At 36.5% G+C, this 15341-nt stretch overlaps 1 protein-coding gene across 1 annotated transcript; it reads left to right on the top strand.

Annotated features, from left to right (window-relative positions):
• Positions 1-5561: 5561 nt before the first annotated feature.
• On the top strand, positions 5562-10465 carry LOC126883673 (uncharacterized). The gene is made up of 2 exons (XM_050649333.1): positions 5562-6395; positions 10406-10465. Exons 1-2 carry the CDS (start codon positions 5562-5564, stop codon positions 10463-10465), a joined length of 894 nt encoding a protein of 297 aa, XP_050505290.1.
• The last annotated feature ends 4876 nt before the right edge of the window (positions 10466-15341 follow it).

The raw sequence follows: 15341 nt of genomic DNA, 5'->3' as shown, positions 1-15341 counted from the left end.
AGTGCACAACGTCCCTAAAGAAATTTTCACTTCAAAAATTTATTTCGTCGAAACGATGACCGTCGCTAATTTAATACTTTTTTCCCATCCAAAAAGTGCACAGCGACCCTCAAGAAGTTTTCACTTCAAAAATTTATTTCTTAGAAGCTATGACGGTCGCCAATTTAATACTTTTTCCCATCCAAAAAGTGCACAACGTCCCTAAAGAAGTTTTCACTTCAATACATATACGTACAAAATTTATTTCGACGAAAAGATGACGGTCGCGAAATAAATCCTTTTTCTCTATCCAAAAATAGGTTTTACATTTATTTTAAATTTGAATACTTCCATATAACTTATGTATAGATACGTACAAAATTTATTTCGTCGAAGAGATGACGGTCGCTATGACGGTCGCGAAATAAATCTTTTTTCCCCATCCTAAAATAGGTTTTACATTTTTTTTTTATTTAAATACTTCTATACAATTTATATATACATACAAATAATACATAGCATAAGCGATGACGGTCGCAATGACGGTCGCGATGGTGGTCGCGATGATGGTCGCGATGACGGTCGCGAATTCATTGCTTTTTCCCCTATCCAAAAATCGCACAACGTCCCTAAAGAAGTTTTCACTTCAAAAATGCAGAAAAATTAAATAGAGCTCAGAGAGGATTTCTTGTAAGAATGACGGGAGCATTTGGAACAACTGCAACACAGGCACTCACAGTTTTAACTGGAGTAATGCCAATGCATTTAGAAACACAAAAAAGAGCATGTAATTATTGGCTAAAAAAAGAAAAATATGAAAAAATAATACAAATAATAGGATTAGATATAAGAAATAAAAGAGAATTAAAAGAAATAATAAATAGAAAAAGACAAAATGAATGGGAAAATTCAACAAAATCTAGACGTTTATACAATTTTATACCAATATTAGACAACATTCCAAATTATTTTAATCCAAAACAAGGTTTAATACACTTTTTAACAGGACATGGACCGTACCCAACATATTTGGAAAGATTTAACTTAAAAGATGATGCATATTGTGAATGTGGAGAACTAGGTACCTACACCAGAACATATAGTGTTAGATTGTGAAAATACTATAGAAAATGAAGAACATAGAGAAATGAGAAGAAGATTAGAAAGAATTGAAATAAGAGATATATTACAAAATGAAGAATATTTTGAAATATTTAACAATCTCACACAAATAATATCTAAAAAACAACAAGAAATCTATAATAATAGAAGAAGACAACCAATAATCCAACCCTGATGAAGTTGAGTAAGATAAAGTTAAAATAAATAAAATAAAATATAAATTCAAAAATAGATATTTACAATTATAATAATAATAATTCAATATAAAATAAATAAATAAAAATAATAATTCAATACATAATTCATGAAATTAAAAAAAAAAAAAAAAAAACTATCAACTCTCTTCTGAAAATAGAGGGACTGTCTTTATAACTTAGAAGGGAGTTGATAGTACCAAAAATATTTTAAATTGTTTATTTAAATTTGTTTGTTAAACGTAATTAATAGATTATGGCAAATTGTTAATTGTAAAAATAGATTTAATAGTAGAGTAAAAAATGTAAAAATATAAAAAAAAAATATCTGTAATCCCGTCAGGAAAAAACGACCTAGATTAGTCACTAGAGGCCAGGTCATATGTATAAATAATAAATAAATAAATAAATAAATATCTCTCCGACTATTAGGTAGGTATTTAAATTTATATAAATACATAAATAAGGACTTAAACAAAATTAACTGATGTGAAATTTATAAACGCATCTCAGATTACCGTCAAATATGGATATTCTACCTTTAAAAAACACATGCGCTCATTTTTTGTGACCTTTCTAACAAAAAATATGCAAATTTAAAAAATCTAATTTTAATATAAAAGCCAGAATTTATGTTAAATATGTTTTGTATAAATTTAATGTATTGATGGTGCTTTTAAAAGGATTAGAAAATGTCTGCATTTTTTATATTTTGTGTTTTTATTTTCTTTACATTCCAAAAAAACCAAAATGGTGCATTAAACAATATTACCAATATTACTTAAAATATACCTTATTACCAACCCTCGACGGATGAGACTTCATGAGACAACCACAGATCACCTACCTCCTCCTAAGAGAGTTAAGTGATCTGTGGAGATAACCGAGAAGTCCAATCGCCGACCAAACACGGCCTGGCCGACTATCCCAACCACTTTAGAACGCACCCTCTTATTGGGTGACAGAGGTCATGCCCTAATAGCACACGACGTCCTTTGGACGTCCAAAATAGGTCCATTTTTGGTCCTTACGTCCATGGACTATAAACGGACGTCCTTTGGACGTCCCATGTTGGACGTCCTTCGGAAGGAATAAATATGGACGTCCTTTGGACGTCCCATGTTGGACGTCCTTCGGAAGGAATAAATATGGACGTCCGACGTTGGACGTCCTTCGGACGGAATAAATATGGACATCCTTTGGACGTCCGACGTTGAACGTCCTTTGGACGTCCATACTGGACGAAATACGGACGTTTTATGAACGCTTATATATTATATTGGACACATTATACCAATTACGGGATCAAATAGCAAAATAATTCAATAAAATATTAACTTAGGCGTTAACTTTACGTTAATGAAATACAGTCAAACCTGTCAGTAACGGCCACTAAAATGAAAGAACTATTGGCCGATATAGAAAGGTGGCCGTTATTGCCAGTTTTTGTAGTCTAGATATACAGTAAAACTTGTGTTACTGGCCACCTGTACTAACGGCCAGTTTAAAAATTCCCCAAACCAATTATATCTAGACTACAAAAACTGGCAATACCGGTCACCTTTCTATATCGGCCAATAGCTTTTTCATTTTTAGTGGCCGTTACTGACAAGTTTTACTGTAATTGGTTTGGGGAATTTTTAAACTGGCCGTTAGTACAGGTGGCCGGTGTTTGCAGGGGGCCGGTAACACAGGTTTTACTGTAGTTTAAATCGAAAAGATTAAATCTTAATTCAAAATTGTATATACAATTATTACAATTTTAAACTATAGTTTAATATCCAAAACATGTTTTTGATTTTATGTAATGTAATGAAAATCTTATTTGTAAATTATTGGTTACAATGTTTAACAATAGGAAATATTCAAGAATAAATAAAATAAAAGTTTAATCCTAACAACACAAAACATTCCAGGAATGTAGGTACTACCGTTCTATTCCGTGAACATCTATCTGATTAAATTATGGGTGGAAAGTTACCACAAGATATAAATGTCTTCCTGGAGGGGTAAAATTTTCCATTACAAGATTTTAAGAGAGGCCATTTACTGTTCAATTTGCGTTCATTTTCAAATTTGCCGCGCGAATATCTATGTAGCGTCGCGTGGTCATTGGTCATCACATTTCATATATTTCATTTTCGTTATAACCGATAACCTAAAAATTTAGTAAAAATTTTGATTGGAAAAAAATGCATCGATAAGGGGGTGTGGGAAATGGAAGAAATTAGTGGCTTTTTTGCTGTACTGTCTACTAGTTTTTGCTCTGGGCTCTGGCTGGATCTCTTGTTTAAACAATTTTGTAAGTATTATAAAATCCGTTTTCAATTTTCTTTATTCTTTATGAAACGAATCATTTATGCATGCATATTATTACCTGTAAATAGTATCTATTTCTTTTGATTTTTAATTGTAAAGAATAGAAAAATTACCCTTCATTTTAATTTTTTTTAGAATCAGCTGAAAGTGGTCTACAAAAAAAACCAAGAAGGAAATGTATAGCCTTGTGGCTATGAAAGGCAAAAGAGAGATATAAAAAGTGTATTGGCTAGTTGGAAGAAAGTCCACATCCCTAATAGCACACGACGTCCTTTGGACGTCCAAAATAGGTCCATTTTTGGTCCTTACGTCCATGGACTATAAACGGACGTCCTTTGGACGTCCCATGTTGGACGTCCTTCGGAAGGAATAAATATGGACGTCCTTTGGACGTCCGACGTTGGACGTCCTTCGGACGGAATAAATATGGACGTCCTTTGGACGTCCGACGTTGAACGTCCTTTGGACGTCCATACTGGACGAAATACGGACGTTTTATGAACGCTTATATATATTTTATATTGGACACATTATTACGGGATCAAATAGCAAAATAATTCAATAAAATATAAACTTACGCGTTAACTTTACGTTAATGAAATACAGTCAAACCTGTCAGTAACGGCCACTAAAATGAAAGAACTATTGGCTGATATAGAAAGGTGGCCGTTATTGCCAGTTTTTGTAGTCTAGATATACAGTAAAACTTGTGTTACTGGCCACCTGATAAAATCGGCCACCTGTACTAACGGCCAGTTTAAAAATTCCCCAAACCAATTATATCTAGACTACAAAAACTGGCAATACCGGTCACCTTTCTATATCGGCCAATAGCTTTTTCATTTTTAGTGGCCGTTACTGACAGGTTTTACTGTAATTGGTTTGGGGAATTTTTAAACTGGCCGTTAGTACAGGTGGCCGGTGTTTGCAGGGGGCCGGTAACACAGGTTTTACTGTAGTTTAAATCGAAAAGATTAAATCTTAATTCAAAATTGTATATACAATTATTACAATTATAAACTATATATAGTTTAATATCCAAAACATGTTTTTGATTTTATGTAATGTAATGAAAATCTTATTTGTAAATTATTGGTTACAAATGTTTAACAATAGGAAATATTCAAGAATAAATAAAATAAAAGTTTAATCCTAACAACACAAAACATTCCAGGAATGTAGGTACTACCGTTCTATTCCGTGAACATCTATCTGATTAAATTATGGGTGGAAAGTTACCACAAGATATTCTATGAACATAGTACAATGTCTTCCTGGAGGGGTAAAATTTTCCATTACAAGATTTTAAGAGAGGCCATTTACTATTCAATTTGCGTTCATTTTCAAATTTGCCGCGCGAGTATCTATGTAGCGTCGCGTGGTCATTGGTCATCAAGTCATCAATTATTTCATTTTCATCATAAGATAACCTAAGGTCGCGATCGAGACATCGAGTCGAACAGATGTGTGTTTCTCGCTCGCTTTCTCGAGGGTCGAGGGTTGAAGTCTATAAATAGACCGTAGCGAAACACCAAACTGTGAGTGAGACCAAAGTAAGCAAGACATTATTTTCAATTGGAAAACTAATATAGAGGCAAAAGCTATATTCACTGGATGTAACTAGCCGTGGAAATTTCATTTTACTGAATTTTCAAGGGGGTTACACTCCAGAATATAGAAAGCGAAGAAACGAGCGGGCCTTGTGCCCGTCGGGAGATAACTGTGCCTCCGCAGGGATGACACTGCAAGAGGTGGAATTTTAGAATTCACTTCGTGCAGACACGGCAACCTGGGCCAGTTATCTGAGAAATAGCAAGTGGAACCCTACCTATAGCAAATTAGGCAGTGACACATCCGCGTAGGTCCCTGGGACGGCACCCAGAACTTGGTTGGACAGCGGTCTAGCCAAGCGCAAAAAACAGATTCTTATAAATAGATAACTGTAAAATGTCGTCGGACAATCCTATGTCCACCGAGCATCCAGCTCACGATTTCATTGAATTATTCCCAGAGACAGAGTCAGTGTCTGATATGGGCACTACTCCAGTCCCTCCCCCTAGTCCACCCCAATCCTTGACAGATGATATCGTTATGGAAGAGATAAAAGCAGTCTTCTCTCATGATGAAGAAATAAAAGATTCAGAAGGCCCTCAGCCAGATGAATCAAGCATCAAAAATTGCAATAATAACCCCGGGTCCCTTCAGGAAAACCAAGTAGTTATGATTCAACAGATAGTTACCATTCCCCCTCAGGGAACAACAAACTCACTTGAGTTCACAAATGACCCACAACTAGAAGCTGACTACGACAGCCAACGATTCGAAGGCAAGAAGCCCACCAAAAGACCGTGTAATAGCCCAGACACAGAGAGAAATCAAAGTGACCTGGCAAACACGATACAACAACTGATGAAACAACTCGAACAGAGAGATAAAGAAAATAAGCGAGTACAACAAGAATTCAAGGAAATACTCGAAGAAAGAGACAGAGAAAATAAACGAGAACAACAAGAATTCAAAGATCTAATCGCCGAATTAAGATCAATAATTAGAACAAAAGACGACGAAGCAAGAAGGATGATGGATCAAATCATGAAATTGACCAAAACCGTCCAAGAAATGACAAACAAACGGACTGTCACAATAACAAAAATAGACGAAAGTCCAATGACCTGGGAACAGACAGAAAATGAAAAACATGAAGAATCAGAAACAGAGACAACGGTATACAAAAACAAGTCATACCAAAAGTCAATCCTATCCAAAAGGAAAAAACGAGAGGTAATAGAAATAATAAAGCCTCCCAAAAAAGCAAAACAAAATGAAGACAACATAAGCTCAGCTGAAAAGCAGAGACGCATAGTTGAAAAGAGAAAAGAACAAGAAATGGACGACAACATAAGAGCAAGAGACATAAGGAAAGCTGAACAAGCAAAAGAAAATGAACCATACAGACGGGAAAAAACACCCAAATGGACGAGGACGCCGATGAAGAAAAAGAAGGTTTCACGGAAGTAAACCGAAAAAAAGGAAACAAAAGAAAAAATAAAGAGAAAGCTGAAAAAGAAAATCCAGCCAAACAGGTAAAATCCAACTCAGAAAATGAGACAAAAACCAACAAAGACCAAAACAATGAAAAAACACCTGATAAAGCAAAACAAGAAGGAAAAGCGGCCACAGCCTCGACCAGCAAGACTGTGGAAACTACCCAAAACAAAAACAACAGAAAACCGCCACCAATAATACTGAAAACAATAGAGGCTGGCCAGGATATACTGAATACAAGTGCCAAACAAGGCATAATAACAGAAAATAAATTTGCAAAGTCAGGCAGAAGTATTATAATTCAAACTAGAAATAGAGAGGATTATCATGGCATGTTAAAAATACTAGAAAATAAAGGCAACCAAATTGAATACGTCGCATATCCCCTAGATGAGGATATAGATAAAACAAAAAGAACAGTCATACGCGGACTAACGAAATATACTAACGTAGACGAACTAGGAGATGAAATAGTCAACCTGAAAATAGAAATAGTAGACCTACATAGAATGATATCCAAAAAAGATGGCAGAGAATTGCCCCTTTATATGCTGACACATTATGAGAGCGACACAGAAAAAGTTAAAAATATAACAAACTTATGCCATATGAAAGTTGAAGTAGAAGAAGAAATAAAAAATAAAAAAGATGTGTTGCAGTGCTACAACTGCCAAAACTTCTTCCACGGCTCCAGAGCGTGCAGATGCTACTCCAGATGCGTGAAATGTGGTGAAAATCATGCCACTAGAAATTGCAATAAGGAAAGAGACACACCAGCCAAATGCGCAAACTGTGGTGAGGCTCACACAGCCAGCTACAGGGGCTGCAAAAAAGCGCCAAAAAAAAGGGTAAATACACAACTAGTACCCAGAAACATAAGCACACACAACATGCAAATAGCAACACCTAACATAAGTTATGCAGCAGCCACACAAGGCAAAAAAGACGCTCTGGCAGAGAATAATGAGATATTAACAGCAGTGCAACAACAAATGAAAATGTTCACAGGTATGTGTGAACAAATGACACAACTATTACATGCACTGGGGCTACCAAAAACCGTATAATGTCAGAACAGTTTCGGGATCTTCGAGTTGGGTCATGGAACTCTGGCGGTTTACGGCAGAAACTGAGCATACTAGATGAGTTTATCAACAGACTCAATATAGATGTCATGGCACCGCAGGAAACAAAACTCACTGAAAAAGTGAAAACCAAATTCCCGGGCTATGACATCTATAGAAAAGACCATAGATCTCGCTCGGGTGGCACGGCCATCATGGTAAAAAAAGGAATAAAACATCAACATATCCCGACACCGGATGGTCCGGTCACCCTAGAAGCAACAATAGTTCGGATCTGTGCTACTGACGAAACGCTGAAAATAGCCTCAGTGTACGTCAGACCGCAGGACCCGATCTTCGAGGAAGATCTAAACCTAATATTGGATTCAGACGAGCCAACAGTCATCATAGGTGACCTAAACGCGAGATCGCCCAACTGGTTTGACAGAAGAACAAACCGAAATGGAAAACAACTTTGTGGCTATCTTGAGAAGAAAGAAAATACATATGCAATCGGACCAGTTGAACCAACACATTTCCAAGCAGAAATACCAACACACTTGGACATAGCAATTCTACATAATATTGGACAACAATATGAAATAACATCAGTAAACGAGGGCAATAGTAGTCACAATCCAATTATCCTGACCCTAGGTGCAATAGAACTTAATCACACACAACCTTACAAGAAAAAAAGGACAAACTGGCCTAACTTTAAAAGAGTCATCAGTGAGAACATCGGCGATATTCCGAACATCAATAATATAACGGATTTAGATGAAAGCGTGATTAAGTTAGAACAGACAATACAGAATGCTATTAAAGTCAGCACTAAAGAAGAAACAACAACAATTAAAAGAGGTAGGTTCAAAGATATATCAGAAGAACTAAAAGAATTAATCAGAGAAAAGAATAAAAGAAGGAGAAGAGCCTACAGAACAAGGGATCAGGAAGACAAAAGAATTGCAAATGAATTGGACAGAGAAGTCAAAAAACAACTGGAAGAACATAGAAATGAAAACTGGGACAAATATATCCAAGAACTAGATCCGAATAAATCCGGGTTCTGGAAAGTATCTAAAATATTAAGAAACGAAAGAAAACCAATACCAGCCCTACACGGAGCAAATGGAATAGTATACACAGAAAAAGAAAAGGCAGAAGTCATGAAAGATACCCTAGAACTAGGAAGCACAAAGAACTTTCATCAGGAAGAAGACCTAGACTTCACAATAGAAGTAGAAAACAACGCTAGAAGGTTAAGAAGAAGAAAGGGAAGAATAGCTCTAGAACACACGTCTCCTGAAGAAATTAAAGAACTACTAAAAATGGCAAACGCAAAAAAAGCGCCAGGGCCTGACAATATAACAAACAGGGCATTAAAAAACCTGCCAACAAAAATAATAGTTTACATCACGAACATTGTAAACAGTATACTAAGACTAAGATACTTCCCGGATAGATGGAAAGAGGCAAATGTTATTATGATAGGAAAACCGGGGAAAAATGGGAGCTTTCCACAAAATTACAGGCCAATAAGCTTACTACCAGCAATAAGCAAAATAGTGGAGAGAATAATTCTTAAAAGACTAAAACAAGAATCAGAAGCTCTAGGAATCATCCCAGAATCGCAGTTTGGTTTTAGATCAAGGCACTCATGTGAGCTACAAGTACTAAGACTAACGGAGTACATAACAAAAGGGTTCAATGAAAAGATGTACACAGCAGCAGCCTTCCTCGACGTAAGTAAGGCCTTTGACAAAGTATGGCACGAAGGTCTGCTGCATAAAATGCATGAGAATGGATACAGCGAAGCGATGACATGCCTCCTTGCGTCATACCTTACAAACCGAAGGTTTAGAGTTCGAATAGGGACCACCCTGTCCGAAGTAGGAACATTGGAAGCGGGAGTGCCTCAAGGAGCGGTACTATCTCCTTATCTGTACACCATCTTTACGGCAGACACACCTACAGATCCACGAACCCTACTAAGCCTATATGCGGATGATACGGCAATAGCAGCAAGTAGTAGAGACCCTAACTTAGCCAGAAATCACCTACAAAGAGCCCTAAACCAACTGCAGGAATGGTGCATACAATGGAAAATAGCACTAAACCCCGAGAAAACACAGGCTGTAGTGTTCCAACACAGATATGGTAGACCAGAAAGAGAACTAAGAATGGAAAACACAAACATAGAATGGAGTAGACAAGCGAAATACCTAGGGGTTACGCTTGACAAAAGGCTCACGTACACAGAACACGTGAAACAAACGGTCCACAAAGCCAAAGCCTTAAGAAGTCAACTCTCCTCGCTGATAGGGAAGAGAAGCAAATTAAGATTCAAAACAAAAATTAGAATGGCTAATAGTATAATCATACCAACTCTCACATATGCATCTGCGGCATGGGGACAAACATGCAAAACTAACAGAAAGAAAATCCAGGTAATCCAGAATAACATAATAAGAGATGCCCTAAATGTACCCAAATACGTACCAGTCAGATACCTGTATAACAAAGACACGAAGCAGAAAAAGATCCTTAGAATGATGGATGAAAAAGCATATGAAATTTTTAATAACATAAGAGACCATCCAAACAGTAAACTGAGAGAGTTGACAGACTATGATGAAAACATACGTACTACACACAGAAGGCCTAAACATCAAATAACAGGATATAGGGAAGTCCCAGAATAATGACCTCAAGAAATTAAAGACAGTCGCACAGTCGTAGGAACATGCAAAATAGTTGTGAAAAAAAAAAAAATAAATAAAAAAAAAAAACCGAGAAACTGCGTTGCTCTACGGAGTAGCGAAGTTGATCACTAAAAACAAGATACATGAAACCATCAGCTCAATAAATTTAGTACTGGTAAAATCAAGGTGTAAGTATGAAATGCAATAAAGACCCCTCTGGTCCTTTATACACAGCCACTTAGGCTGAAGGCCTTTCAGGCAGGTCAATGAGAGACCATAGCGCGTACCTGAGCATCGAGACCGTGTCCGGCAAGCACGAGCTTGATGGCCAGACCTTGCGGCTGCTCGGCTGACGAGGAGAGCAATACGCAAGTATTGTCAAATCGGCAGCTGAGTGACCGACATACACCAAAGTCCGAGCGGAGGGACACCAATCCAGGTTGGTGTCTCTCCGTTCGGAACACACATTTAGGGACTTCAGTCCAAAATCATGAAAAACATAAATAAACTCAGTAAAGTAATTAGGGAGAAAAGCTAAACAGCTACCCCTACAGATAGGTGGCCTAACCACAACCATGACAAGACGGAGGGTGTTACATTAACATTACCCAAATCACCCGAAGTAAAAGTTCAAAGCCTCCCCTTCGTATGTCACACGTTGGGGAGGGGTGGAGGAAAAAACCTGGGGGTCAGATAGGTACCGCTCCGGAATGATATTCTTCGGGAGCGAGACCGGTTTGATCTTCGGACATGTGGGTCCCGCTGACTAGCAGTGGTACACACATGTTCCTAGAGGTTGGGTTGAACGAGTGTGTGTATAACCTAAAAATTTAGTAAAAATTTTGATTGGAAAAAAATGCATCGATAAGGGGGTGAAAAATGGAAATTAGTGGCTTTTTTTTGCTGTACTCAACTGTACTGTTTAGTATGCTAGTTTTGGCTATGGCTGGATCTCTTAAACAATTATGTAAGTATTATAAAATCCGTTTTCAATTTTCTTTATGAAACGAATCATTTATGCATGTATTACCTGTAAATATTTTGATTTTTAATTGTAAAGAATAGAAAAATTACCGTTCATTTTAATTTTTTTTAGAATCAGCTGAAAGTGGTCTACAAAAAACCAGATATAACCAAAATAAAGATATAAAAAGTGTATTGGCTAATTGGAAGAAACTCAACATTGTCCTTGCATAATAAGTTATTACTGTATAAACAAATATTAAGACCTAGGAATGGAACCTGGATATAATCATCAAGAAGATAGCAGGAATCCCGACAAACAACTTAAATAAGTACAAGAATATTGAGGAAATCCAGCTCCTCGATACTACTGGGCAAACTAGAAGATTGAAGAGGACAAAGCCTTTTGAACTAGTTTGAGTGATAGGTGATAGTGAAAAGCAGAGCATAGTGCGTGATGTGGCTGTGTATGTTAGAATAGTGCACGATCTTGTTAGATTAGATAAGAGACACTATCGGGTAAGCTCTTCATTTTAAGAAACAGTAGTAATTTAGGTTAAATTAAAATTGCTCATTGGTCAGTTATGACCAGATTGCTTTTTTTATGTTTGGCAAAAAGGGCGTAAGTCAGAATTGCACATTGCTAATGTTTTGATGATTTCTGGACCAGCAAAAAACTGTTGTAGACGTAAACTGTATGTACCAATAAAAAGAGCCGATTTTTCTGGTCCAGAAATCATCAAAACATTATCGATGTGCATTTCTGACTTAAGCCCTTTTTCCCAAACATCAGAGAATTGTAATGTACAAATTCTCCTATCTGATTTTTCATGAATTTTGTAGGAGACGAAAAACCATTTTTAGGATCATCTCCTGCTTTCACATGTAAATTTTGACATGTCTTGTAGTAAATAGATAGTTGAATTTGCTACAAAACATGTCAAAAAATATATGAAAACAGGAGGTGACCATAAAAAAAGTTTTTAGTCTCTCTTAAAAAACTCATGAAAAAACAAATCGGAGGTATCTCACATCAGTGACTATATCCAGGGAATGTCTAAAAAATATACTTTGATGTCCCAAGAACCAAATATAACCTTTATATATATATACAGGGTGTAACAAAAATACAGGTCATAAATTTAATCACATATCCTGGGACCAAAAATAGTTTGATTGGACCTAACTTACCTTAGTACAAATGTGCACAAAAAAAAAGTTACAGCCCTTTGAAGTTATATATTAATAGCACCAAGGGCCTTAGAGGCCCATGGCTTGAAAAGTTTGTTTTTTTCTTCATTTTCACGTTTCTTTATGTACTGAGATCTTCTCTGGCTTGATATGTGATTTTTCTCCATTCCTTCCTCTTATTCATTTTTCTTTTCTGACCCTGTAACACCATTCTTTCCAAATCTTTTTCGACCTCTTGCTTCCATCTATTTTCCGGTCTTCCTCTTCTCTTTCTTGAAGCTATAGTGTAGTTTAGTACCCTTTTCGGAGTCCTCGTTTTTGGCATCCTTTCAATGTGACCTCGTGATCTAAGTCTCTGTGCCTTTATCACTCATTTGAAGTTACAAAATGAAAAGTGATTTTTTCCAATGTATCGAAAACAATGTGCTTTTGTGCACGTTTCAATTTAATTATTATTGCAGTACCTACCATTTAAACAACGTTTTAAAAACTTTTTTGCCTCTTATTGCTTTTTCGAAAAGTCAATTTTTATCGAAATATTTTGAATATTTGTCAAATCCACCACATATTTGTATATGGTTAAGTACGATTATGGAGACTTGGTAATAATATGCAAACTTATTTATGCTTTACATTTTTAGGTATATTTTGAACCATATTAAAAAAGAAGCCAGACTCGATAAAACGTGCCTTATCGAAAAAATACAAAGAGGCAAAAAAGTTTTGAAAACACTCTGTTTAACTAATGGTACCTCAGTAATAGTTTAATTGGAACATACACAAACATTTGGGGGGTTTAAAGGAACAAAACCCCCATAAAATTTTTACGTGGACATATTAAAAAAGAAGTCGCAACTCGATAAAAACTGCCTTATCTGAAAAATACTAAGAAACAAAAATATTGAATTTAACTAATGGTACCACAATAATAAAATTAAATTGGAACATACACAAAAGTTTGGGAGGATTTAAGAGATCAAAACCCCCATAAAATTTTTATGGGGTGCACAAATTTCACCATAATTTTTCTTTAAGATATTCCTGCCATAATAATGCCACATGTCACATGTCCATTTTCAATAAAAAATCGCTAATAGTTTTCGATATAATCGAAAAAATCGATTTTCATTTTGTAATTTCAAAGGGCTGTAACTTTTTTTTATGTGCATATTTGTACAAGGTAAGTTAGGTTCATTTGAACTATTTTTGGTCCCAGAATATGTGATTTAATTTATGACCTGTATTTTTGTTACACCCTGTATATACAGCCCATTACGCACCACCTTAAAAATTGGGCATTTTTGATGTCTCGAATTTCCTAAACCTGTTGTTGCATCTAAGTGATTTTTTTATAATGTTCTAGCCTAGGCCCTAGAATATGTTACCTCCTTATGCTTGTCATGCACAGGGAGCTATACTGTAATATATATTATATCACATTACTATAGAGAGCGATATGATATAATATACATATATTACAGCATAGCTCCCTGTGCATGACAAGCTTAAGGAGGTAACCTATAGCCTAGGCTATAATATTATAAAAACATCACTTAGATGGGACAACAGGTTTAGGAAATACGAGACATCAAATATACCCCATATTTAAGGTGGTGCGTTAATTTATTGGAGAAGTGTATTGTAATTTAATGTAAATAATGTAATATCCAATAATTGTAATTTGATATAAGATGAAATATAAGTTCCTTAAAAAATATATTTTTTATTTCCCACAATACATTCTCCACAGGTCTAAATATCGTCGCTAGACGTCCACCGAATGACCTTCCAGGACGTTAGATGGATGTTCAGCAGCAAGACATTAGACCAAACTGGGACATCCTATGAATGCCCAAATGACGTCCACCGAACGTCCCCTCCGACGTTAGGTGGACCTCCATTGGACGTTTGGCAACTTGGCCTTTGGACCAAAATTGGACGTCCTGTTAAGGTCCAATTCACGTCCCCTAGGACGTCCGATTAAGGTCCAATTTACGTCCGATTAAGGTACAATTTACGTCCGCTTAAGGTCCCATTTACGTCCGATTAAGGTCCAATTTACGTCCGATTAAGGTCCAATTTACGTCCGATTAAGGTCCAATTTACGTCCGATTAAGGTCCAATTTACGTCCTATTAAGGTCCAATTTATGTCCGATTAAGGTCCAATTTACGTCCGATTAAGGTCCAATTTACGTCCGATTAAGGTCCAATTTACGTCCCCTAGGACGTCCGATTAAGGTCCAATTTATGTCCGATTAAGGTCCAATTTACGTCCGATTAAGGTCCAATTTACGTCCGATTAAGGTCCAATTTACGTCCCCTAGGACGTCCGATTAAGGTCCAATTTACGTCCGATTAAGTTCCAATATACGTCCCCTCGGACCTTAGATGGACGTCCAATGGACGTTCGGTAGCGCGACATTTGGACCAAAATAGGACGTATAAAGGACGTTCCTCGGACGAAAACGGACGTCCAAAGGACGTCCCTAAAGTCCGTGAAGGACGTCCAATGGACGTCCATTGGACGTCCTTGTGCTATTAGGGATTGTCCATGCATAATAAGTTATTACTTTATCAACAAATATCAAGAAGATAGCAGGAAGTCACGAGCAACTGAACAACTTCATAAGTTCAAGAATATCGAGGAAATCCAGCTCCTCGATACTACTGGGCAAACTAGAAGATTGAAGAGGACAAAGCCTTTTGAACTAGTTTGAGTGATAGGTGATAGTGAAAAACGGAGCATAGTGCTTGTGTG

This window comes from Diabrotica virgifera, chromosome 4 (genome assembly GCF_917563875.1).
Source record: "Diabrotica virgifera virgifera chromosome 4, PGI_DIABVI_V3a".
NCBI lineage: Eukaryota > Metazoa > Arthropoda > Insecta > Coleoptera > Chrysomelidae > Diabrotica > Diabrotica virgifera.
The sequence above is the reverse complement of the archived record's forward strand: the minus strand, read 5'-3'. Positions and strand labels throughout refer to the sequence as shown.

What these genes read in the sequence shown, in the direction of transcription:
- LOC126883673 (XM_050649333.1), top strand. Translation starts at nt 5,562, where the DNA reads ATGTCGTCGGACAATCCTATGTCCACCGAGCATCCAGCTCACGATTTC. An exon ending in CCAAAAGGAAAAAACGAGAG is followed by an intron (nt 6,396 to 10,405) that starts GTAATAGAAATA and finishes ATCAAATAACAG; the next exon opens with GATATAGGGAAGTCCCAGAA.